At 32.1% G+C, this 27650-nt stretch overlaps 3 protein-coding genes across 4 annotated transcripts; 1 reads left to right on the top strand and 2 right to left on the bottom strand.

Moving 5' to 3' along the window:
* Positions 1-1732: 1732 nt before the first annotated feature.
* LOC131935804 (zinc finger protein 271-like) lies at positions 1733-26489 on the bottom strand. Of its 2 annotated transcripts, XR_009385981.1 has the most exons (3): positions 26419-26489; positions 19148-21475; positions 1733-2898 (listed from the first exon to the last, which is right to left on the bottom strand). XR_009385981.1 is itself a non-coding variant. In XM_059292461.1 (2 exons), exon 2 carries the CDS (start codon positions 21449-21451, stop codon positions 19220-19222), a length of 2232 nt encoding a protein of 743 aa, XP_059148444.1. In that variant the 5' UTR covers positions 21452-21475; positions 26419-26489; the 3' UTR covers positions 17567-19219. The 2 variants fall into 2 exon arrangements, 1 of the variants encoding a protein (XP_059148444.1); XM_059292461.1 differs by lacking the exon at positions 1733-2898 and having other exon boundaries at positions 17567-21475.
* LOC131935807 (zinc finger protein ZFP2-like) lies at positions 2938-7736 on the bottom strand. Its single transcript, XM_059292469.1, has 2 exons — positions 7716-7736; positions 2938-5027 (listed from the first exon to the last, which is right to left on the bottom strand). Exon 2 carries the CDS (start codon positions 5001-5003, stop codon positions 3369-3371), a length of 1635 nt encoding a protein of 544 aa, XP_059148452.1. The 5' UTR covers positions 5004-5027; positions 7716-7736; the 3' UTR covers positions 2938-3368.
* On the top strand, positions 11814-13036 carry LOC131935798 (zinc finger protein 675-like). Its single transcript, XM_059292454.1, has 2 exons — positions 11814-11855; positions 12203-13036. The coding sequence occupies exon 2, from the start codon at positions 12272-12274 to the stop codon at positions 13034-13036; it is 765 nt and encodes a 254-aa protein (XP_059148437.1). The 5' UTR covers positions 11814-11855; positions 12203-12271.
* Positions 26490-27650: the final 1161 nt, after the last annotated feature.

Here is a 27650-nt window from a genome sequence, read left to right as displayed (position 1 = left end):
CAATTTTTAGATTCTATTTGAGTTGTGTGTTGCAATCGATTTCTATTTCCCCATTATGTATGTGGCATGCTTTTAGCTGGGTTATTAAATGAACTAACAATTTTCACAATACTAAGGTTAAATAACTTGAATTCATGTGGCAAGGACAAACTTACAAATGAGTTAACTCCATTGCTCAATCAGGATAAAACAGGCTGTTTTAAATGCGGAACACACCGGGTGACCCCATTTAGGGGAGTGACACCAAGAAAAAAAAGGGAAAAATGTATACAGAAAAATGATAATTCCACTTAAATAATAATTAGAGTGAGTTAATTAGTCTTTTAAGAGGAAAGTTGACCAATCTCGACGACAAGGGCGCTGAGGGGGAGGGGGGGGGGGGGTGACACAATGACATAAACCTGCTAATGATAGAGTAAACATGCTACATCCAGCTGAATTTATAACTGACTATAGATAAAAATTGTTAGTGTTATCTGAGAACAGATTGTGCACTTTGTGTGCAGTTGGGCTATAGAAGTTTATGGCAAAACCATATTTTTTGAGAAAACGACTCACTTCTGCAAAACCATATTTTTTGAGAAAACGACTCACTTCTGCAAAACCATATTTTTTGAGAAAACGACTCACTTCTGCAAAACATCCATAAATCAATCATTTTTATAAATTTTGTTTAACTTGTAATTGATAAAAATAGTAAAACAAGTGTTTAAAATGTCAAATATTTCCTTTGTAACTGGAGTCGTTACAAGCAAAAGTTATCTGACACTGACCTTACCTAACTTGCAGGTACAGGGTTTGGAGCATCACAAGAGAGTAAAATACACCCCAGCATTCAAAACAGATTGGCCTCCTTGGAATTTACATACAGAAAGTGTTGTTAGAAATAGAAAGACAATAATAATAAAATTTGACACACACTTTAGCCATTTTATTTCTTTAAATTTTCACGTTACAATGTCTAATGATTCGCTACATTAGAATTTACATTACAAGGCTATTTTTTTAATAGTAAGGAATACAAAATTAAATGACAACTAGCCAAAAATTACATTATGTTGAAACGAAGATACCAAAATGTAACAATTGCAGCTTAAGTCTTTCTTTTCTTCAAATTTATTATTTTATCCTGTTTTTGTAAAAAAAAAAAAGTTACTTTATGACATTGAAGTGTGTGGTTAATCTTTAAATTGTATAGCTTACTAAATGAATATGTGAAGAAAATTATTTTATACTCTTTTAAATCAAATAGCATGCAGAGAGGAATCTGAGATTTGGCATAAAGTTCATATTGAGAAGGTGTGAAGAAAGATAAAATCTACATATAACATGTTACAAATGCATTTAATTTAATAAAATAAAACATTTAGCAAAAGTAAGGAAGTGACCATAAGCCTTAGCAATGGTTGGAGCAACATGAAACTTGGGGTTAGTTCCATAAGACATGTAAATAGTGGGGAGGGAGAGGAAGTTTTTACATCCGGTCTGTTTGATATATACATTGCAGCCTGTAGAGTTTGTTCCAGTGTTTCTTCCAGACTTTTTTCTGGGGGGGGGGGGGGGGGAGGGGTCACTTGAAATTTCCGGGGGGGGGGGGGGGAGGAGGGGGGCGGTAAACTTTCTTCGGGAGGATGGATACTGTTGAAAGTATATATTTTCTATATAAATTTCATTTCGTTATTTTTCGGCGGGGGGGGGGGGGGGGGTCCTGGAAGAAACTCTGATTTAATCATATGACTTGAAATTTCATACCTCTCAATATAATGATTAAAGATATTTAGCAAAAGATGAAAAAGTTTTTAAACAAATATTTTGTCTGCTCAGAAGTTTTGATGTCACTGTACCTGTTGGCTAGATGCCACTGTGACTGCCGGTCTGATGTCATTGTACTTGTCTAATGGAGGTCGTATTAACTGTTAACCTGATATTCTGTCACGTTGCTGTATGTCTGACTGAGCTGTTTGTGAGTAGTGTAAATGTGTAAAGTTATGAATGAGAATTGTGTTACAGTACTTATATTGTAAACATCTAGTAAATGTAAATAATACATTGAACTTGAACAGCATGTTTTATTTTAGTTAGCTTCTGTTATTGTTAATGTGCAATTGGTTTGATCAGAATTGGTAAACTCCCTTGTCCCAATGAATGTGCATTGTCAATTTTATAAAATTTGAAACAGGCAAATTAACTGTGCGGCCTGAACAAGACCATGCTGGTATAAAAATAAAATCCTGGGTCCCTAAAGTGATAGCTTACTTCTCCTATCATACATATTTACAAATAACACAAAAAGAAGTAGGATACTTAAAGAAAAAATGTACACATGCAGCTGACAATAGGATGCTATTTCCTTTTACAGTCAGAATACAATTTCTTTTTAGACTATGAATAATAATTGACGAGGTATACTCTTTGACAAAAGAACCTTTTTATAATATAAATATTTATTAACTATGGCCCACTATTAGAAGTTATGTGCACAGAAAAATTATAAGAAATTTAATAATAATAATTTGCTATAGATATTAATTGTTTATGTTAAAAATGATTTTAAATTGGTTTTAAGTCATGATGAATTTCTATATAAAGTAAATTTAAAAGAAAACATTTCCTTACCAAGATCACATTCCTCTGTCTTACATATAGAATGAATTTTTTTAGAGTATTTAAATTTGAGAAAATCGTTTGTGTAAAACATCATTTAGACTACAACTTCTAGAAAACCTTTAATGACATATACCACTTTCATATAGCTTGTCTCATAAATAAACTTTTTCATGTGCACTTAATTGAGAACGTTGAAAAAACCATTTATGGCTAAAAAAAGTTTTTTATGTGTAGTTAAACTATTCTGAGTAAATCATTTAGGATTAACATCAAATTCATATGGCTTTTTTTTCCCAAATGAACAAAATTGTCTTAATAAATCACACTTACAAGCAAACTTTATAGGACAAACATGACATCCATATGTGGCCTTTCATCTGAATGAATCTTTTTTTGTGTTCTTAAATTAGAATATTGAGAAAACATTATATTAAGCATCACATTCATGTGGTTAATCTCCTGAATTAACCTTTTTATGTGTTCTTAAATGAGAACTATTTTAAAATCTTTTCAGACAAACATCACATTCATATGGCTTATCTCCAGAATGAACAATTTTATGTCGTAAGAGATCCTTCATATCCACATATTTTTTATGACAAACATCACATTAATGTGACCTTTCTAATGAATGAACTTTTTAATCCTGTAATAGATTATTCTTATTTGCAAAGATTTTATGTCAAACATCACAATTATACACCTTTTCTCCAGAATGAACATTTTTTTGTTTTTTTAAATGAGAATTTCTAGAAAACCTTTTATGACACATCACATTCATGTGGTTTATCTGCAGAATGAATAATTTTGTGTGTACATAAGTTAGACCTTTGAGAAAACTTGTGATGACAAACATCACATTCATATGGCTTATCTCCTGAATGAACATTTTTATGTATTTTTAAAACAGAATTTCTAGAAAACCTTTTATGACAAACATCACATTCATGGGGTTTATCTCCTGAATGAATAATTTTATGTTGTAATAGAACTTTCTCCTCCACAAAGATTTTATGACAAACACCACATTCATGTGGCCTTTCTCCTGAATGAATCGTTTTATGTTTACCTAAGTTAGAACTTCGAGTAAACCTTTTATGACAAACATCACATTCATATGGCTTATCTCCAGAATGAACATTTTTATGCAATTTTAAATCACAATTTCTAGAAAACCTTTTATGACATACATCACATTCATGTGGTTTATCTCCAGAATGAATCTTTTTATGTGTTCTTAAATTAGAACTTTGAGTAAACTTTATATGACAAACATCACATTCATGTGGCCTTTCTCCTGAATGAACCACTTTATGTTCTCTTAAATAAAAACCACGAGAAAACCTTTTATGACAAACATCACATTCATGGGGATTATCTCCTGAATGAACCATTTTATGTTCTCTTAAAGTAGAACTTCTAGAAAACCTTTTATGACAAACATCACATTCATGTGGCCTTTCTCCTGAATGAATCTTTTTATGGTCACCTAAGTTAGAACTTCGAGTAAACCTTTTATGACAAACATCACATTCATATGGCTTATCTCCAGAATGAACATTTTTATGCTCTTTTAAAACATAATTTCTAGAAAACCTTTTATGACATACATCACATTCATGGGGTTTATCTCCTGAATGACAAATATTACATTCATATTCAGAATGAACAATTTTATGACGCAATAGACCATTCTTATCTGCAAAGACTTTATGACAAACATCACAATCATATGACTTTTTATTTTGATTTAAGTTAGAACTTTGAGAAAACCTTTTATATGGCTTATCTTCGGAATGAACATTTTTATGCATATTACTTTCAGAACTTTGAGAAAATGTTTGATGATAATAAACAATTTCATTTCCATTGTCCCTAGACAATTGTAGATTTTCTTCAAGTCCATTTTCTTGTTTATCCTCAAAAAATAAAAATTCTGTTGTGAAATCTTGTTTTAAATTTTGATTAGTTGATAATTCTGGTTTTAAACTTTCAGATGTTGAAAATTCTGCTGATGCAGCAGGTTTCTTATTAATATTTTCAATTGAAAATGTATTATCAGGTTTAACATCTTGATAAGTTTTAAATGACATGTTAGGTTTTATATCCTGAACATTAAAAAATGATAATTCTGGTTTTATTTTTATGTCATTAGAAGAAGAAAATTCTGAATTAATATCAGGTTTAACATCTTGAGAAGTTTTAAATGACATGTTAGGTTTTATATCCTGGAAATTAATAAATGTCAATAATTCTGTTTTGATGCCAGCAGAAGATGAAAATATGGCCGATAGATCTGGTTTCAAATCTTCAGAAGATGAAAACTCTGTCAATTCATTTGACTGTATATCTACAGTAGATGAAACTGCAGCTAACACATCTGTTTCCACCTCCATGCTAGACAGCTTCTTAGATATGAACTGATGATTAAAAAATGTAAATGTTAAACTGGTGATTAAATAATCAAAACAACTCATTACTAATAACATGGCAAAATTTGTAACACATGCCAGACTTTTATCAGTCTGATTACTAATGATTACTCAGTCAGATGAAATTTTAAATTAGACAACCAGTAATGCAAAGCAATCATGACTGCAGATTAATATCTTAAGCTACCAGTTTCTTAAAATTATTGTAAAAAATAGAAATACTAAGATATTAATAACAAAAATCAAAACTTGATATGCTTTTGTTAGTTTTAAATGTAAGTAATAAGTGCTTAATCTTATCCAAATATGTAATAAAAGTGTTAAAATTAATTTTAATTACAGTTCTAAACTGTCATAAACAGCTTAAGAAACACTTGATTTCTTTAGGCAGCTTGGCACCAATTTGCACTTTAGTAGTTTTGTGACAATATTTGTACACAATAGGACTTGTAATTTCTTGCAACAATTGTAAAAACTTTCAATGCTATTTCATTCGTATGGCTGGGAACTAATATATGTGCATGCATAAAAGTTTTGTGTATATGGATTTATTAATTTGTTTACAGGTAGTGCAAGGAAGGCTAGGGGATGATACTGTTACTCTACTAAACTGGTTTAGCTATTTTAAACTACGGAATGAACACAACACCAATGGTGTCCTCTTCCAGTTTAAGAATATAAAGAAATGAACTTTTTCATCCAAATTTGACCTAGATCTAGATTTTATAAATTTACTTAGCAAGAACCTACACTATGGAATGTATACAATTTTCTTGTTCAAACTAATGGAGAGGTTGCACACACATGACTAAAACCACATGATGTTTACATCCGCCATGATGATGCCCTAGCCCAGCACTTGTCTTCTCTATGTATTTTATATTGCTAGTCCCTAAGTTTATTTTAAAAACTAGCCTCCCACAGAACAGTAACAATATTTGAAGGAACTAAAATTATTCAGGAACCTATTTTTTTTTTCCAGCTGATAGACAATATGAATATAATAAACAACTGACCAAAATGTAAACATCTATCGGAATCTATCCAATCAAAAGTGAAAGCCACAACTCCAGAGAGTCAGCCTAAAGAATACCAAAGATTCAAGAAAGTTCGACCTCACAACAATTGTTGTGGTCTTGGATGCACAACACTATTAAGTATGAATAGGTCTATTAGTCATTCATGTCAACTATATTGAAAAAAAAAAGAAAAATTACTATACATGCATATATTAAAACAAAACAAAATAACCGTATTAAACAACAAAATAAACACAAGAGACAGGTGAATAGACAATTTTTCACGGGAAACTACTCTATTATTGTTTTTGAAACATGGCCACTGCTTGTATTTACTCATTGTTGTCTCGAACGGGGTAGTTTAAAGTTTATTCCAGGATATTTTTGGCTGGTTTGGTCATAGATTGTGATTTGTTATATTATGTAAAATATGTCATAAATATGGCCAAATGAAAGAAATATTCATTAGTTACCGCCATCGCACATTAGTAGCTAGTAGCTACTTTGGAAATTATGATGCTAAACTAAGGTTTTATCGAGAAGAGTTATGATGACTATTATTTAGAGATACTAATTTTAAATTTCGTTATTTTTCTATTTAAACATTACCAATGAAAACTAGAGATCAATCTCTAATCAATCAAATACTTAATTTGTTGATAATAAACTCATTTGGAGCTTAATTACTGATTTTTATTAGATCTAATTGGCCACTCCCAGCATTGCAAGCCAAAAAATCCACGACAACCATTTTCCTACCTAAAGAGAAGAACTCTGCAGGGTGGACCTTGCAGCTGATTTGATTTTAACAGAATTCGTATGGACTATGTCTTCCTCAGAGTAAAAATCACAAGATGGAATTACATCTAGATCTATATTTTTTTAAAAATATTTGATTCCTTTTTTTTTTAATGGAAGGATGTTTAAAAAGGAAAACTAAACCCAGATTAATGAATTTGACGACAAATATGCGTCAATTAAATATGTTTAAGAATATAGAATAGATCTAAAATTTTGAAAGATATTCTATCCCATGCATGTTTCATCAACTAGTGTAAGTGCTTTAGCAATGCTTAATCAGGGCAATTTATAAAATTCTAGCGATGTCATTGTAAAATGAATCTAACTCTCCTCTCTCACTGGACTTGGGACAGGTGTGTTATTCACAAAGTTTCGCCGATGCTCAGTTTAAAATATTGTTAAGATTTGTAAGTATTTGATTTACTTTTTTTTAAATCTGTAATAGCATTAAAATTGATAAAGTTAGCGAGAAATGCATTCTAAACAGCATCACGGGCAGTGTGCGTGGCGAACATCTCGCTCTCGTTGTTTTGTCAACCAGAAAAGTTAGCCTATCAAATACAATTAATCAGGCCTATAAAATAAAAAGAGGCCAATCGCATTAAAATGATCGCACGTGAGCGAAGATATATGCAAATTACAAACATCGCCAGCCCACCTGCGTTCTTTCGTCAACCAGCGAGAGAAAACCCACAGCACAGTGTGAGCATGCGCTAAATCTAGTCCAAGTACTTTGTTATCCCAAGTTATAATTAGTAGTGTAGGTCTAGATTAATATAAAGTTCACATTAAATGTATTTAATTAAGATGTGTGTCTATTTGATTTTTCAAATGTCAGCGCATAAAAATTGATTACCCGAGAGCGAGAATTAGGCCTATGCCTATGCATTACAAACATCGACACAGACCAAGTGTGACACACGACTCGCTCGCGCTGGTTTGTCAGCGAGAGAGGCATCGCCCGCCACAGCGCGGGCACAGCACACATGTCCTAGTCCATGCGTACTTGGTTTACTAAGTACTAATTAGTAATGTAAACTTAGACCCAACACTAAAATCATTTAATGTATCTATCAGGCCTCTAAAATCGTAATAATATTAACATTATTAAGCCTAATAAATGTATCAATGAAGACCAGTGAAAATAATATTATAATTAGCCTAATTGAAATTTATGAAACCAATAAGAATTAAGACAAATTCATTAAGCTATAACAAATTTGAAAACAAATAATTAGGCCTAAGTCATTAGCCTAAGTAAGCACACAAAGACCAACGCTCACTACTAGATCTAGATCTAATTCCAGGGACCAAAAAAAAAAAAAATAACAGATCGTTGTGGTTTCAGGGTTTTTAGAGTCATAATATAATCCAAAAGCCAGGTGAAATATCCATAATTAGGCTTAATTAGTCTAATTACGCTAGCAAAATAAGCTGAAAAAGAATGTCAAGTGAAAAGAAAACAATTATATAAGCAGCGAGGGGATGTACAGCTTCCGTAACAATAGCGATGACGTCACAATAAAAAATTACATGCTTTCAGTGACCTTTTTAGGAGGCCGATTTCTTAAAATCGGCACATAATAATTGCATTTTTTTTCACTAAACGATCAATCTAATAATACCCTACCTAACAGTGCCATTTAGACACCTTACAATCCTTTATTTAAAGTTTTTTAACAACTCAAACTATACCCATGTTTACGTTTGACCTCCATGGTCGGAAGCAATTAAAAAAAAAAAATTCTGCCAAAAATAGCTTTGTCATCTTCAGATAGCTTAAAATACGCGAAAAAAACGCCATTTTTTCGCGTGATAATTATTTTTAAACTTAATGTTAAGGTGGTCTCTTGAACAAAGCAGAAAAAATTGCCCAATCGTAGGCCAAGGTGACGTAGCCATGTTCGGGTTAGCAACCAAGGACGCTTTCAAGTTACTGAGACTCGCTTCTATTATTGATTAATATTATTATTATGAGATCTCATCCAACTTTCTCAGCCATCGGCATAATTTTACCCCACTAAGTCAGTACTACTACCACATTAACTGCACTACTTATATACTACACTGAGTCACACTCCATTGATAATCCGGTTTTTAAATACTTAAATGTAAGCTCGAAAAACGTTTTTTTTTTACTCTGGGGAAGTGTTTTATTATTATTACTCAATCAATCAGTCCGTCAAAGCCCATCCCACCTTTCACCTTTTCCGGAATCGGCGTTTAGATTATTATAAAATGGCGTCCTTGGAGATTTAATATGGTCGTCTGTACGGGCAATGGTTTGATCGACTGTTGATTTATTATATAATTCTATTTTTATATCGTAGTGAAGATGTTAGGCTTTAGTATTATGTACAAATAAAAAAGTCAATAATACACGCACCTGCTTTAGTTTATTTTGACTTCAAGCACAAGAGTGACTTTCCCTCGTCGGCCTCGTGAAAGACAAAGAAAAAAATCAGGTAGGCCCCTAAAGCTAGCATTATTAAAATGTTAAATATTCGCCCCGTAAATACATGGGCAGTTTCGATACAAATCTATGCGATTACGATACGATCCTTATTTATAAGTATCATGTACTTCATGAGAAAGAAATGATTCGATATTTTATGTCCGCCCAAAACACGGTGGCCTGCGAAACCGCGAGAACGAGAATTCACGAATCGAAAAGCCTGGTATCTATATATCTATATATATAATTCTCTTCTTCGAGCCGTTAGAAAACAAGCTGCAAACGCTCTCCCTACCTCCCCACCCCTACATGGTTTTAGTGAGCTGTGTTCACTCTAAATGTTTACAAGCAGAGCCAACGATTTTAAACGTAGGGGGGGGGGGGGGGGAGGAGGGGGGAGGGAAGGAAAGGGGGGGGGGGGGTTATGGTCCTTAACGAGCTACTTATAGTGTTTTAAAGAAATATTTTCAGTGTCAGCGTTGGTACTGTCGAATTCACAAATTATGAATTATTGAAAATTAGAAACAACTAAATAGCGGCGTATGTTATGCCGCGGGCCGGCTCGTAAAGTATAATTAGTATAAAGTAGATCTAGATTTAGATATAATAAAGTAAAAATGTTTGTAAAAAAAAGTTTGATCTTTCTGCATAATCTGAAATGACCAGAAATGAGTCTCAATCTCTGCTTAACTACTTAACTAACTACTAGATCTAGATTCTAACTACTTCACTTTATTAGTATTAGTAGGCTACTACTAGAATCTAGTACTAGATCTAGATCTAGAAAATCTAGATAGTTTTTACTAGATACACATTAGATACTAGATAGGCCTGCTATTTAATATTTTAAAAAATATTTATTATATTTATTTACAAACTTACTAGACTACTACTAGATCTAGGCCTACTAAATAATACTACATGACACATGAAGTATTTTGTTAGAATATTTAATTAGGTAAAACCTTAGTTTAGCGTCGTTATTATTCCGGAATGGTATAGCAGTAAAAAAAAAAACAGTGAAACAATGGCAAATTCTGTCACACAGTTCCGGAAGTACTGTAAACCATACTTTATTTGGCGTCATCTTTTATTTTTAATACAGATCGTTTAAAATTTGGATAGATTTATTTTGATTGCGTGTTAAATACTACTTTATTACTCATTTTGAATAACTAGTTATTTTTAAGTGTTTCAGCTAAATATTTCTGCTACTAAACATTGTTTAACAGGATTTGTACACAGTCTGGAAAAAGTCTTGAATTTAGAAAAGTGAATTTCATCAGACTAAAAATAGTCTTGACGGGTCTACACTGTGGAACGATGTTTTTCGCTGGGTATCTCAGAAGAAACCCGATTTCTCAGTTACTACGTCATTGGGGAGGGGGGGGTGAGTGTAAGACCTGTCTTTTTGTTGTTGTTGTTGCGTGACTGACCGTGAAAATGTTTAGGGCTAGACTAACCCGCCCCTCCTAGTAACTAAGGTCACTGATAATAATCACTGATATCTAAACGTGTATGAACTCACTGTGACCCCAAGTACGTAGATGGTGCTGCCTGGCTAGGTGAGGGAGGAGGGGGACTAAAAGTTATGGTATAGTTCATGATATTATGTCGTATTAGACTGGGCTACTGTGACCTCACAGTGACCCCTCCACCGTCTCTTGTTGTGTGTGTTTGGGAGGGTGGGATACCGGTGGTTTTTAATAGCAGACAAAAGTTTCTCAGCTATAACTACAATTAATGGCATGGTTACAAAGGTCTTGTTTCATTTTCAAAATAGGGTACGAACCGTTTCTAGTCACTTTTACTATTTTTGTAATCATTTAATCATTTTTACTATTTTCATAATCTAGATTTTTATTTACTAGCAGCTAGCTAGATCTAGATTTAATTAATTAATGGCAGCAAATCCGCTGCAAGCCAAAAACGTTAAATTATTACATTTGGCTTCATTATTTAATATTTATATTTATTATATTAATATATATTTCTTTTCTTTTTTAGATCTACCAATTTAAATCTACTATTATTCTTGTTTTCTTTTGTCGATTAAACTTAAAAAAATTAAAACATTAAAAAATTAATTTGCTACAATCCACTTTCACTTTATTTATATTTAAATATATTTCAATGTTCAAATAAACCATGGTTTACCGTAACTCTAGTTACCGAAACTCAACAAACATTACCCGATAATTTCAGACGTTAAACTAAGGTTTTACCAAATATTACTTGTTATTAGTTTGTAATTGTAATATACTTTTGGGTAGGCTATAGGCCACTATAGGGTGATTAATACTGCTAAGAGTCTATACATTTATAGTAAATCTATAGGTAATCTATCATCATTTAAGTACGTAAAATCGGCTGGCTAGTAATGTGAATGGAAGGTGACTCATTAATTTTAGTAATTATTGGGAGGATTTATGTTAGTTCACATCCAGTGACTGATTAAAACGCCCAGTGCTCTTGATATTTTTACGCCGAGTGCAATCTAAAAATAGGTAGCCTATCAGGAGTATAGTATTGATAGTATTGGTAACTATTAATTTTAATAATTTATAGGCCTAAATCAAAATTATAAAAATTCTAGCCTAAAAAAAGTTTCATCACAAATGTGCCAAATACATAATTGAATTATAGAGTAATAGTAAGTAATATAACTAAAGAAGAGTGTAAATTGTCAATGTAGAATTTTCAAATGTAGCTGTTATAAAATATCATTGTTTGTGTTTCCCTGCAAGGACTACAAAAATATTTCACATTCAGACTTTTATTAGAAGAAACATTAGTTGTCAGTAACATTTTCTGTCATTACTAATATTACAAGAACTTAACATTTTTAATTTTAAATAATTAAAGAGTATCAAATATTTCTCTTTCAGCTTTAACTGTTTGATCAAGTGAATACATCCTATTAATTTAATAACTCTAGTGTTACAGAACAAAAGAAAATGAGAGAGCAAGTAGGTCACTGTGACATCTGTTCAAGAACATTTTCATCTTTTGAAAGATTACGAACACATTGGAATAAAAAGCACACAGAAGTGCAAGCTATAAGCTGTTGTTTTTGTGATTTTATAGTTGCAGCGGAGCCGTTGTTTGCTAAACATAAAAAAGAATTTCATCCAAAGGATAGGATGGCGTGTGAGTTTTGTGCTTATACCACCGGAAAATGGAGTAAGCTGAAAAAACATCACACCAAAGTTCATGTGGCTTTCTATAAAGAAAACATTGCTGCTGAATTACTAAAGAAAAACTTCAAAAAGAAAACAGTGTTATCTTCTTGTAAATTCTCAACAAATTACAGATTAACTTCTTCAAATTGTGGAAATGTTGAATTCAGATGCTCAATACTGGAGGAGAAAAAAAATTTATTATCAACTAATGAAAAGACAGCTGAGTTGTACCCCACTATATTCAAACCGTGTGAAAAATTGCAGATAAATCATAAAAATCAAACAACTGGACCTCAAAAGTTACAGTTATATGAATGTGCCCTGGAGAATTGTAAAACTTGTCAACTATACCATAATGGTAAACAGAGAGGCAGCGAGCCTCCAGCAGAGAATTTTGTGTGTGACATTTGCCAAAAAAGTTTTAAAACCTTATCTCATTTGGCTTCTCATAAAATTGTGCACACTCCATTGAAATGTTTCTTTAGCTCACCTGTTGTCCCATCAACTGATGCATACACCTTTGAAGCTTTACATAAGTAGTCATTGTGGCAGAGGCTTTAACTTACCAGACGAATATGACCTGCACCTTGTAAAGAGACATTTCAAGTACAGACCTTTCAGATGTTCATTGTGTGAGAAATCTTTTACCATCAAAAAAAATTTAAGAGTTTACATGAGCATACACACTGTGGATTTAATGTATAAGTGTTCAAATTGTGAATACACAACAAATGATAAAAGTCCTTTCTCAGAACATAAAAGAGTTCACATGAACAGTAAGCCTTTCACATGCAATGCTTGTGACTATTCAACAGCTTCTAGAAGTTCTCTAAGAGGTCATTTAAGGACTCACTCTGGTGAGAAGCCATTTTGTTGCAACCTATGTGACAAACGATTCAGTCAATATGTAACTTTAATCTCACATAAACAGCATATTCATCTAGTTTAAACATACTACTGAAGACACACTACAAACAGTGTTATGATGTGTAGTTAATCAAGGTATGTTGGTGTTGGTGTGAAAGATATAATGATGACATAATAATGAAAGATAGTGACATTTTGTGTAGAAACTGGTTGCTGTGTATTGTGCGTGTGAGTTAATCTTAGTCTTGGTGAAAGGGTGTATATGACCAGTGTGACTCAGTCAGTAGCGAGAATTGTGAGACATTCATATGGATGACGATTATAAGCAGAATGTGTATAATAAATTACTTACTTACTTAATCCTCATCACTCCCTGTGGAGTATAGGGCAGCAACAAATCTCCGCCATTCCACCCTGTCCTGGGCGAGCCACTTTAGTTCATGCCAGGTTTTGCCAGTAGCCTGTACTTCTTCTTCTATCTCCCTCCTCCATGTTCCCAGTGGTCTTCCTCTATTTCTCTTTCCACTTCAGCGCCATGTTGGGGAGTCTTTTTTTTTGCTCATGCGTAGGACATGGCCCAGCAATCTCCATCTCCTCGTTCGAACTTCTGAAACAATGTCGTTTAATCCTGTCCTTCGCCATATTTCCTTGTTTGGGACTTTGTCATCCCACTTTATCCTGAGGATGCTTCGGAGGGATCTTCTTTCAAAGCCTCTGAGTCGGCTCTCTCCAGAATGTGTATAATAAATATCAGAAGAAAAACCTATTTTCATCTTGTCAATAAATTGTCACCTGTGTCGTCTAGACGTGTAATGGTATAATGACTGCCTATGTTGTCTGATATTCTCACATGGGGGGGGGGGGGGTTGTAAAATGTTTAATCTGCTCAAGTTACAGCTATTTCCAACAGTGGGCTTGTGTCTCTTTCAAAGCCATCATACTGTAAATTTTTTTTTTTTTTTACTTTTTATAAGTTTTTTTATATCTGCTTGTCACATATCAAGAAATGTATTGTGTTATTTATTGGAAGTCTGTGTTACCTTCTTTCTATTTGAAGCTTATCTGAAGTTTTGGTAACTGTATTTTCTTATATAACTAGTAATTTGATTTATGTTGACACATTTACTAGTAATAGTTAAGCCGTTTAGGCTTTTATATTCTTGTCTTTAACATATGATAAAGCTTTTCTATTGCTTATGATACACATTGAAATTTATTGGACACATAAGAAAATAAACTTGTTAATTAACAGTTTTTCTGAAATATCTGCAGCGATGTAACACCTCGTCAATCTCTGTTGAGGCTACATCATAGGATTAATTTAAACCCATAACGAGACAAATGGTGTTGAAAAATTACACACTTGATTCTTTATGTCATCTTATCAACTTTAAATGTAATTATCAAACCAATACAGCATTTTGATAGTAGTGACAGTTTAATTTTGGATGATGACTGTTACACTTGCTTTTCTTTTAAACTTTTAATATTATTTAAGTTATTTAAGTTCCTGTAAATTATCAAACTTTATTTAAATTACCACAAGTTCTATCAATTTAAAAAAGCATTAGTATTTTGCAAAATTAAGGTCTTAATGTTTTGTACTGGGCTTTGTGCATCAGTAGAAGTGATGTCACAATTAGCAGTCTTTTAACACTATCTTAACCAAATTCTCCTCTTTATTTCTAAAGAGCTAATTATTACACAAATATTTTTTTTTAATTTTCTGGGTTTTTTTTTTAATTTACATTAATTTGGTTTTAAATTGTCAATTAAATAGTTAAATTCTGTCTAATCTGAAATATATGCCTATTTCTGTTTTTTTTATTTACCTGTTGGATTCTTTAATTTTGTTAATTATGTTTATAAATTTTGACATAAATTTTTCTCAGCTGTAAACATTATTGTTGAGATTCATTTCTAATTGCGTTTGTGTTGAGGTTGTATTTTTCAAATTGTATGTGGCCAGCTATTAACTCTTTTGTTAAATAAACTCATAGTATTTACAAAATTAAGTCTCGAACTTGAATGCAGGTTAAATTAATGTATGTGGCATGTGGTTAAATAAACTAACAGTATTTTCTAAAATAAGTCTCGAGTTTGAATGCGGGGTAAAGTCAGTAGAATGTTCCAGAGTTCACCCAGCTCTGATGTGTACCTGACTAACATTATGGAAAGCAAAGACGGCTGGGCATAGTGCTGACCACACTATCCCTTTAGGTGCTGAAGTCTCTGAAAAATGAACTCTACTTCATGTTCTTGGACACGAAAAGAAGATGATGATGATTTACATAAAGACTAAGAACAAATGACCATATTTCATTTGATGAGACTAAACCTATGTAATTGACCATATTATCTATGTTATGATGCATGTTTGACTGGGGAAATCGGTAAGGCACGATTGATGGTGCGGCCGTATATTGAACGAGTGAATGTGTGACGAGATAGGAAAGATAGTGACGTTTTAGGTTAGAGAGTTGGTTGCTATGAACTTGTGGGTGAGTTAGTCGAATCCTTATTGTTGGTGTGAATGGACGTGTGTTGATTGACAGGACTCAAGTTGAGAGATAGGGTTTAGGAAGATAGACATATGTAGGTACAAGATTAAAAGATTCGTACAAGGATTTCTTGGTTCATCTTATTTCTGATCGTTTATCGTTGATCTGTCTGAATATAATATAGCCTTAGTGGTTCTCAAGGTGTAATACTCTCTCCCTGGTATTGGAGAGGAGTCAAATGGTTGTTGGCTGAGTCAAGTAAATTAAACCCTCTCACTACACTGCAACATAGCGCAGTAGAACAGCAACCTAATAACCATAACCATCTATCTACCCTTCCCTAGGTCAGTGCAACCATGGTGAAACCCACGGTGGTTAAATCTTATCCTTAACCTTAGTCTAAATAAAAACACAAACCACTACAAATAAAACAAAAAAACTAAACAATTTACAGAATTTATTGCATGAAATAAAATGGTACAAAAAAAAACGTAAACATTAAGTCAAATTCAAAACATCCTAATGCAACACTAAACAATCACCAAACAAAACACAACGTTGAATGGGATATTATGTACCTTCGGTACCTCGGAGTCTAGGCTCTGAACACACAGGCAACCATCCTTACCAGTGCTGACACCGAAACGCATTCTAATATCCGCACCAAACATCAAACAAAACAATACATACAAAACAATACGTCCTAAACACTACGTACAAAACAATATATACAAAACACCCAGCCAAGTTGCACACACAACCTCACTGGAAGGGGGTGGGGGAGAGAGAAAAAAGAAAAGGAAAACATAAGAAAATGCATGGAAAAATATATACATCAATATATACATATGTTTAAATACTACTGATTACTACTAAAGATATCTAAAGCCTCGAGTAAAGTACTAATCCCACATACTACCGCTAATCCTAGAATTCTAAATCAATTCTCAAAACCACAATTAATCACTAACCAATAAATTAGCCAATTAAAATAACTTGCAATAAAAATCATCATGGTAGAACCAATCTATCCTACACAAGGAGCAGCACGAAGCCATTGGTTTACCTATACAACATCCACATTGATAACAATACAGTTAACACACCCCGCTAAGGCCCCAAATAAGGGTAGACACAAAGCAAAAAATTCTGTCTTTGTCGAATAGTTAGAGGCGGACACATACGAATCGTTCAGCGGGCACCATGGCGCCCGCGGGAACCCCTGGCCTATATGAATAAGTGAAGAAAATTATTTTATTATCTTTTCAATCACATAGCATGCAAAGACGAGTCTGAGATTTGGCATAAAGTTCATATTGAGAAGGTGTGAAGAAAGATAAAAATCTATATATAACTTGTTACAAATGCATTTAAATAAACTTTAAAAAAAAACATCTAGCAAAAGTAAGAAAGTGACCATAAGCCTTAGCAATGGTTGGAGCAACATGAAACTTGGGGTTAGTTCCATAAGACATGTAAATAGTGGGGAGGGAGAGGAAGTTTTTACATATGGTCTGTTTGAGTTATACATTGCAGCCAGTAGAGTTTGGTCATAGGATTTGTGATTCTATACCTCTCAATATAATGATTAAAGGCATTTAGCAAAAGATGAAAAAGTTTTTACAAAAATATTTTGTCTGCTCGGAAGTTTTGATGTCACCGTACCTGTTGGCCAGATGCCACTGTGACTGCCGGCCTGATGTCATTGTACTTGTCTAATGTAGGTCCTATTAACTGTTAACACGATATTCTGTCATGTCACTGTTTGTCCGATTGAGCTGTTAGTGAGTAGTGTAAATACTATAAAGTTAAGAATTGTTTAACAGTAGGGCCTACATATATTGTAAACATCTAGTAAATGTAAATAATACATTAAACTTGAACAGCGTGTTTTATTTTAATTAGCTTCTGTTATTGTTAATGTGTAATTGGTTTCATCAGGTTCCTTATCCCAATGAATGTGCATTGTCAACTTTATATAATCTGAAACAGGCAAATTAACTGTGTGGCCTGAACAAAATCATGCTGGTATAAAAATAAAACCCTCGGCCCCTAAAGTGATAGCTTACTTCTCCTATCATACATATTTACAAATAACACAAAAAGAAGTAGGATACTTAAAGAAGAAATGTACACATGCAGCTGACAATAGGATGCTACTTCCTTTTACAGTCAGAATACAATTTCTTTTTCGAGTATCTATAATAATTGACGAGGTATACTCTTTGACAAAAGAACCTTTTTATAATACAAATGTTTATCAACTATGGCTCACTATTGGAAGTTATGTGCAGAGAAAAATTATAAGAAATTTATTAATAACAATTTGCTATAGATATTAATTGTTTATGTTAAAAAATGATTTTAAATTGGTTTTAAGTCATGATGAATTTCTTTGACTATATAAAGTAAAATTATAAGAAAATATTTCCTTACCAACATCAAATTCCTCTGTCTTACATATAGATCTAGAATGAATTTTTTTAGACTATTTAAATTTGAGAAAATTGTTTATGTAAAACATCAATTAGACTACAACTTCTAGAAAACCTTTAATGACATATACCACTTTCATATAGCTTGTCTCATAAATGAACTTTTTCATGTGCACTTAATTGAGAACGTAAAAAAACCATTTATGGCCAAAAAAAAGTTTTTTTATGTGTAGTTAAACTATTCTGAGTAAATCATTTAGGATTAACATCAAATTCATATGGATTTTTTCCCAAATGAACAAAATTGTCTTAATAAATCACACTTACAAGCAAATTTTATAGGACAAACATCACATTCATCATGTGGCCTTTCATCTGAATGAATATTTTTGTGTTCTTAAATTGGAATATTGAGAAAACATATTATATTAAACATCACATTCATGTGGTTAATCTCCTGAATGAACCTTTTTATGTGTTCTTAAATGAGAACTATTTGAAAACCTTTTCTGACAAACATCACATTCATGTGGCCTTTCACCTGTATGAACCTTTTTATGTCTTCTTAAATGAGAACTATTTGAAAATCTTTTCAGACAAACATCACATTCAAATGGCTTATCTCCAGAATGAACAATTTTATGTCGTAAGAGATCCTGCGTATCCACAAATTTTTTATGACAAACATCACAATTTTCTCCTGAATGAATCTTTTTATGTTTACCTAAGTTAGATTTTCAAGTAAACCTTTTATGACAAACATCACATTCATACGGCTTATCTCCAGAATTAAATAACTATTCTGAGTAAATCATTTAGGACAAACATCTAATTCATATGGCTTTTCCCCCAAAAGAACAAAATTATCTCTTAATAAACCACATTTCCAAGCAAACCTTATAGGACAAACATAACATTCATCATGATTCAGGTGGCCTTTCCGAATGAATCTTTTTATGTGTTCTTAAAGTAAAATTTCTAGAAAATCTTTTATGACAAACATCACATTCATGTGGCCTTTCACCTGAATGAACCTTTTTATGTTTACTTAAGTTAGAACTATCTAAAAACCTTTTCTGACAAACATCACATTTATGTGGCCTTTCACCTGTATGAACCTTTTTATGTCTTCTTAAATGAGAACTATTTGAAAATCTTTTCAGACAAACATCACATTCAAATGGCTTATCTCCAGAATGAACAATTTTATGTCGTAAGAGATCCTTCATATCCACAAATTTTTTATGACATACATCACAATTATACATCTTTTCTCCTGAATGAATCTTTTTATGTTTACCTAAGGTAGACCTTCGAGTAAACCTTTTATGACAAACATCACATTCAAATGGCTTATCTCCAGAATGAACATATTTGTGATAACTTAAACCAGAACTTTGAGAAAACCTTTTATGACAAACATCACATTCATATGGCTTATCTCCAGAATTATATGCCTTTTCTTCTGAATGCTTCTTTTTATGTGTACTGAAGTTACACCTTTGAGAAAACTTGTGATGACAAACATCACATTCATATGGCTTATCTCCAGAATGAACATTTTTGTGATATGACAAATTTATCTTCTGACTAAACTTTTTATGACAAATATCACATTCATATGGCTTTTCTCCAGAATGAACATTTTTATGTATTTTTAATTCACAATTTCTAGAAAACCTTTTATGACAAACATCACATTCATGGGGTTTATCTCCTGAATGAATCTTTTTATGTGCTCTTAACTGAGAACTAGAAAATCTTTTATGACAAACATCACATTCATGTGGCCTTTCTCCTGAATGAACCATTTTATGTTCTCTTAAATGAGAACTTTGAGAAAACCTTTTAAGACAGACCTCACACTTATATGGCTTATCTTTAGAATGAACATTGTTATGCATATTACTTTCAGAACTTTGAGAAAATGTTTGATGATAATAAACAATTTTATTTCCGTTGTCCCTAGACAATTGTAGATTTTCTGAATGAACTTTTTTATGTCTTTTTAAATTAGAACTTATAGAAAACCTTTTATAACAAACATCACATTTATATGGCCTTTCTCCTGAATGAACTTTTTTATGTTCTCTTAAATGAGAACTTTGAGAAAACCTTTTAAGACAGACCTCACACTTATATGGCTTATCACCAGAATGAACTTTTTTGTGTAATGATAAATGTATCTTCTGACTAAACTTTTTATGACAAACAGCACATTCATGTGGCCTTTCTCCTGAATGAACCATTTTATGATTTCTTAAATAACAAATATGAGAAAACCTTTTATGACAAACATCACATTCATGTGGTTTATCTCCTGAATGAATCCTTTTATGTGCTTTTAACTGAGAACTAGAAAATCTTTTATGACAAACATCACATTCGTGTGGCCTTTCTCCTGAATGAACCATTTTATGTTCTCTTAAATTAGAACCTTGATAAAACCTTTTATGACAAACATCACATTCATGTGGTTTATCTCCTGAATGAACTTTTTTATGTAGTTTTAAATTAGAATTTCTAGAAAACCTTTTATGACAAACATCACACTCATATGGCTTATCTTCAGAATGAGCATTGTTATGCATATTACTTTCAGATCTTTGAGAAATTTTATATTCGTTGTCCCTAGACAATTGTAGATTATCTTCAAGTCCATTTTCTTGTATATCCTCAAAAAATAAAAATTCTGTTGTGAAATCTTGTTTTAAATTTTCAGTAGTTGATAATTCTGGTTTTAAACTTTCAGATGTTAAAAATTCTGCTGATGCAGCAGGTTTCTTATTAATTTTTTCAATTGAAAATGTATTATCAGGTTTAACATCTTGATAAGTTTTAAATGACATGTTAGGTTTTATATCCTGAACATTAAAAAATGATAATTCTGGTTTTACTTTTATGTCATTAGAAGAAGAAAATTCTGAATTAATATCAGGTTTAACATCTTGAGAAGTTTTAAATGACATGTTAGGTTTTATATCCTGGAAATTAATAAATGTCAATAATTCTGTTTTGATGCCAGCAGAAGATGAAAATATGGCCGATAGATCTGGTTTCAAATCTTCAGAAGATGAAAACTCTGTCAATTCATTTGACTGTATTTCTACAGTAGATGAAACTGCAGCTAACACATCTGTTTCCTCCTCCATGCTGCACAGCTTCTTAGATATGAACTGATGATTTAAAAAATGTAAATGTTAAACTGGAGATTAAATAATCCAAACAACTTATTACTAAAAACATTGCAAAATTTGTAACACATGCCAGACTTTTGTCAGTCTGTTTACTAATGATTACTCCGTCAGATGTAATTTTAAAATAGACAACCAGTAATGCAAAGTAATTAGGACTGCATATTAATATCTGAAGCTACCAGTTTCTTAAAAATTCTTTTTAAAAATAGAAATACTAAGATATTAATAATAAAAATCAAAACTTTAATTGCTTTTGTTAGTTTTTAAATGTAAGTAATAAGTGCTTAATCTTATCCAAATATGTAATAAAAGTGTTAAAATTAATTTTAATTACAGTTCTAAACTGTCATAAACAGCTTAATAAACACTTGATCTCTTCAGGCAGCTTGGCACTAATTTGCACTTTTTGTAGTTTTGTGACAATATTTGTACACAATAGGACTTGTAATTTCTTGCAACAATTGTAAAAACTTTCAATGCTATTTTATTCGTATGGCTGGGAACTAATATATGTGCATGCATAAAAGTTTTATGTATATGGATTTATTAATTTGTTTACAGGTAGTGCAACGAAGGCTAGGGGACGATACTGTCACTCTTCTAAACTAGCTTAGCTATTTTAACCCTTTATTTACGGAATAATGTTCTGCATGAGATTTTTACTTAAACAATGCGTTACTATATTGCTTTTGGCACATTCAAAGCATATTTCGAAGGAAATTTCGTTTCATAAATTTGTAATGGCCCAAACTAGGACATTTTTTTTCAAAAAATTTTTTTTTACAAAACAGGAACAAACGATACAATTTATTAACTAATAACACGGCAATCATTATAACAATCACTTTTTGTAATTTTCACACATAAATATAGCACAACAGTATATTTAGAACACGATTTTTACTGGATTTTCTATCGGAACACATCTTAGACCTCAAACACAGCAAAAGTAGTCGACATGTCATGCTTCCTCAATCTTGTCTGTGGTCTTTCTGGTGTAGCAATGGTTGCCGGAATGAATATTCTTTTGCTGGAAGCTTCCAATAACTAGTACAACGAGCCGCATAAACAAACAAAAGCCTAGTCATTCAGCACACAACTACTAGTAATACTAGTATAATTGTAGCCTACTAGAATGTTATGACAAGTCTACACCTGACGGTACTTATAAGTCCACTTGTAAACATCGATCTAATACAAAGGCAATTTGATTAAAAGTATATAACTAGAAGTTAAACTCGTTTACCTGACTATTGAAGGTGCCAATAAAAAATATTTGGGGTTGAAAACTTGAAAAATAAGGTAAAACAAAGGGAAATCAAGAACATGTGTGAGAACTGTCAGAAAAATTGATAACTACCGCTATAGCAAGACATTGAAAATGCCGCCACACCAGTAATTTTCAAAAAACATTGATCCCACCGACTACCGGCGACTCAGGGGAGACAATACTATTAATTACTTCAATAATTTAAAATAATTCGTATTAAATTAAAAATAATACAGGCACTTAATTAAAGTGGTACTTATAAGTACCGTCAGTAGATAAAGGGTTAAACTACGGAATGAACACTACACCAATGGTGTCCTCTTCCAGTTTTAGAATATAAAGAAATGAACTATTTCATTCAAATTTGACTTAGATCTAGATTTTATAAATTTACTTATCAAGACCTACACTATGTATACAATTTTCTCGGTCAAACTAATGGAGAGGTTGCACACACATGACCAAAACCACATGATGTTTACATCCACAGCCGTGTTGATGCCCTAGCCCAGCACTGGTATTCTCTATGTATTTTATATTGCTAGTCCCTAAGTTTATTTTAAAAACTAGCCTCCCACAGAACAGTAACAATATTTGAAGGAACTTAAATTATTCAGGAACCTATTTTTTTTTTTATTTTTGTCCAGCTGATAGACAATATGAATATAATAAATAACTGCCAAAATGTAAACATCTATCGGAATCTATCCAAACAAAAGTGAAAGCCACAACTCCAGAGAGTCAGCCTCAAGAATACCCAAGATTCTAGAAAGTTCAACCTCACAACAATCGTTGTGGTCTTGGATGCACACTATTAAGTATGAAAACGTCTATTAGTCATTCATGTCAACTATATTGAAAAAAAAAGGAAAAACTATACAGGCATATATTAAAACAATACAAAAAAATTTAATTAAACAACAAAATCAACACACCAGACATGCAAAGAGATAATTCTTCAAGGGAAATCACTCTATTATTGTTTTTGAAACATGGCCTCTGTTTGTATTTACTCATTGTCTCGAACGGGGTAGTTTAAAGTTTATTCCAGGATATTTTTGGCTGGTTTGGTCATAGATTGTGATTTGTTATTCAATTATCTGTTATATTATGTAAAATATGTAATAAATATGGCCAAATGAAAGAAATATTCATTAGTTACCTCCAGCGCACAGTACTAGCTAGTAGCTACTTTGGAAATTATGATGCTAAACTAAGGTTTTACCGAGAAGAGTTATGATGACTATTATTAGTTAATCTCCTTACCAAAACCGGAAGTCAGAGCCTGACCCTGAAATGTCATGCTCTTTTGGTTTTTGCATTTTTAGTGTTTTTGGGGGGGTCCTATATACAAAAATGAAAAAACTGCTAATCTAGCGATATCTCATCATTATTTTAATGCGAAATGCTAAGGAAATGGATACTATGGCTTAAATGCCAGAAAAATTTGCGAGATATGTAGTTATAATTAATACAAGCATTGCTTATTGAGCACTCTCAGGAGAAACTGAACTTCAACGAAAAACGACCGACCACCGGGCAACAGCGCTCGACAGCTCCTAGATAAATATATGTTTCAGATATTTACCATGATAAATTACATTGATGATGTTTCCCCTTTCCAAAATCCAATTCAACATAGAAATACCATGCCTCTGCTATTTTTATTAACGTTACGTCATTGTTACGCTAGTTGTCAGATAGAAACAACTAATTTTTCCTTTTTTTTGCGGAATGCACTGTTAAGTCTAGTATTTTAATTATAATTCAGTTGTAGCGTGTGTAGAAATTGTGGACATTATTATTGTATTAAAGTATAAGAAATTTTATAAGTATATTGATGTTTTCCTTCACTGCAAGCCAAGTAGGCCGACTGCACTGTTAGTTTTATTGAACATAATTCGTGACCGGTCGTTAATCTTGTAAATACTAGATCTAAATACTTTGTGGTCTACCCGACTGCATAATTTATATGAAATTATATGTAGTTTTTAATTAGGCCTTAGTGTTGTATTTTAAACAATGCTCATTCCGAGCCTTTTTTATGCTAAATCTAATTAGGCTTACTGGCAATTTTTTTTATTTTTAGACTTGGTCAACCTCGTAATGCTGTTGTGTTAGTTAAACATATATAGGAACTGTGTGTAAAATTTACGCAGTTACTCAGTTACAACGTAGTACGATATCAATAAATAAAGTAGTAGGCCTATTTATTTCCTTTTAGCAATCTTTTGATACAAAATGTCTAATATTTTATTTTCCAATACATCGTAGTGTGTGGCAGAGTAAACAGAACGGTGCGGTAGGTGACCTAGAATCTCCGAGTTGGAATCCGAAGTAAACAGTTGTGCTTTATTTTATTGTTTCACATAGGAAATGCCACGAGCGGCTTTATTTTCTTTCTTTTTTAAAAATATTTTTTTGATCGAAATAATATTTTATAAAATAATTATTCAAGATTTTCCAAACATCGTCGCTCGCATCGCTCGCGAGATCGACTTCTTACATTTTCTTGTCTGCGGGAGAAAAATGTTGACACGGTCGAGGGTTTACCATGAGTTCAGCAGGCCTACCATAACATATGTCACAGCATTAACGATTGAGATCGTCTGTGGGCAATCCCACCTAATGCTACTACAGAAGAGAAAAATAATTATAGAGTATTTATTTTAAAGTTTTAAAAAAAGTTGATTTATCATCTTACCTAATACTGTATTGTCTTAGAATGTCTAGATCTAGATTTCTGTCAGATCTATTTTTAGTTTTGGATATTAATTTTATTATCATCTTCATGGGTATTGATTGTTCAATTTATCATGGAAGGCCTAATGTCTTAAATTGTACATTATACATAGAATTTATAATAAATATGTCTGATATTTCTTTAATAAACATAATGAATATAAAGTTTTATTTCCAACAAAATGTTTTGCTTTTTTTTTGGTAACTAAAATACCCAATGTTGTCGTAATTGCTATGACATCATGCTAGGAATGGACAAAATAAACCAACGTAACTTTTTGAGTTTTTTTGATGGTGAAAAAGAGTTTCGCATTTTAAGAAGTTAATTGGTCATTTTGTTTTTGTTTGTTTTCTTGGCCCCTAATTAAGCTAGACCATTAAATTTGGTCTCAAATTAACCAGTAAGTGATATAGTTTGTAATGATATATCATAAGTGACAGACAATTTTAATTAAAAAATTTAATAAGAAAACCTACTATTATTGAGTAATATTATTATAATATGAGATCTGATCCAACTTTCTCAGCCATCGGCATAATTTTACCCCACTAAGTCAGTACTACTTCTACTACATTAACTACACTACTTATACTACACTGAGTCACACTCCATTGATAATCTGGATTTTAAATACTTAAATGTAAGCTCGAAAAACGTTTTTTTTTCTCTGGGGAAGTGTTTTATTATTACTCAATCAATCAGTCCGTCAAAAGTTTTCAAAACCCTTCACCTTTTCCGGAATCGGCGTTTAGATTATTATAAAATGGCGTCCTATGAGGTTTTTAATATGGTCGTCTGTACGGGCAAAGGTTTGTTTCGAACGTTGATTTATTATATAATTCTATTTTTGTATCATAGTGAAGATGTTATAATATTATGTACAAATAAAAAACTTAATTATACACACACCTGCTTTAGTTTATTTTGACTTCAAGCACAGGAGTGACTTTCCCTCGTTGGCCTCGTGAAAGACAAAGAAAGAAATCAGGTAAAGCTAGCATTATTAAAATGTTAATTATTCGCCCCGTAAATACATGGGCAGTTTCGATACAAATCTATGCGATTACGATACGATCCTTATTTATAAGTATCATGTACTTCATGAGAAAGAAATGAATCGATATTTTATGTCCGCCCAAAACACGGTGGCCACGAACGAGACTTCACAAAGCGAAAACCCTAATAGATCTAGAAATCTATAAAGTAATAAAGTTAAATAAAGTCTAGATTCTAGTGTCTAGATACGACGTAGACTGTCGTAGATCTAGGAACCTTTTTTTTCTACATTTACTATATTATAGGCCTGCTATTTAGTCATTTACTATTTATTTAACAAACTTACTAAACAATACTATTACTACATGACACATGAAGTATTTTACAGTAAAATTTAAATTTTTTTACTATTTTGTTAGATTATTATTTACGAGCCGGCCCGCGGCATAACATACGCCGCTATTTAGATCTAGTTGTTTCTAATTTTCAATAATTCATAATTTGTGAATTCGACAGTACCAACACTGACACTGAAAATATTTCTTTAAAACACTATAAGTAGCTCGTTAAGGACCATAACCCCCCCCCCTTCCTTCCCCCCCCCTCCCCCCCCTACGTTTAAAATCGTTGGCTCTGCTTGTAAACATTTAGAGTGAACACAGCTCACTAAAACCATGTAGGGGTTGGGAGGTAGGGAGAGCGTTTGCAGCTTGTATTCTAACGGCTCGAAGAAGAGAATTATATATATAGATTAGGCTACGTGTTATTAGTTTGTATTATTAATTATACTTTTGGGTAATTAATACTAATAGTGTAATAGTCTTATACATTTGTAGTAAATTTATAAGTAATCTATCATCATTTTATATGTGACTCAATAAATTTTAGTAATTATAAGGAGGATTTATGTTAGTTCACATCCAGTGACTGATTAAAACACCCAGTTCTCCTTGGTATTTTTAATATAGTATAGATGCGATAGTATTGGTAACTATTAATTTTAATAATTTATAGATCTAGGCCTAAATTAAAATAGTAAAAATTCTAGATGATCTAGCCTAAAAAATGTTTATCACAAATGTGCCAAATACATAATTGAATTATAGAGTGATAGTAAGTAATATATTGTATTGAAAGAACAGTGT

The sequence above is a fragment of the Physella acuta genome, unplaced genomic scaffold (assembly GCF_028476545.2).
Source record: "Physella acuta isolate Inbredline_101_S28 unplaced genomic scaffold, ASM2847654v3 ptg000160l, whole genome shotgun sequence".
Lineage (NCBI taxonomy): Eukaryota > Metazoa > Mollusca > Gastropoda > Physidae > Physella > Physella acuta.
The sequence above is the reverse complement of the archived record's forward strand: the minus strand, read 5'-3'. Positions and strand labels throughout refer to the sequence as shown.

What these genes read in the sequence shown, in the direction of transcription:
- LOC131935807 (XM_059292469.1), bottom strand. Translation starts at nt 5,003, where the DNA reads ATGGAGGTGGAAACAGATGTGTTAGCTGCAGTTTCATCTACTGTAGAT.
- LOC131935798 (XM_059292454.1), top strand. Translation starts at nt 12,272, where the DNA reads ATGAGAGAGCAAGTAGGTCACTGTGACATCTGTTCAAGAACATTTTCA.
- LOC131935804 (XM_059292461.1), bottom strand. Translation starts at nt 21,451, where the DNA reads ATGGAGGAGGAAACAGATGTGTTAGCTGCAGTTTCATCTACTGTAGAA.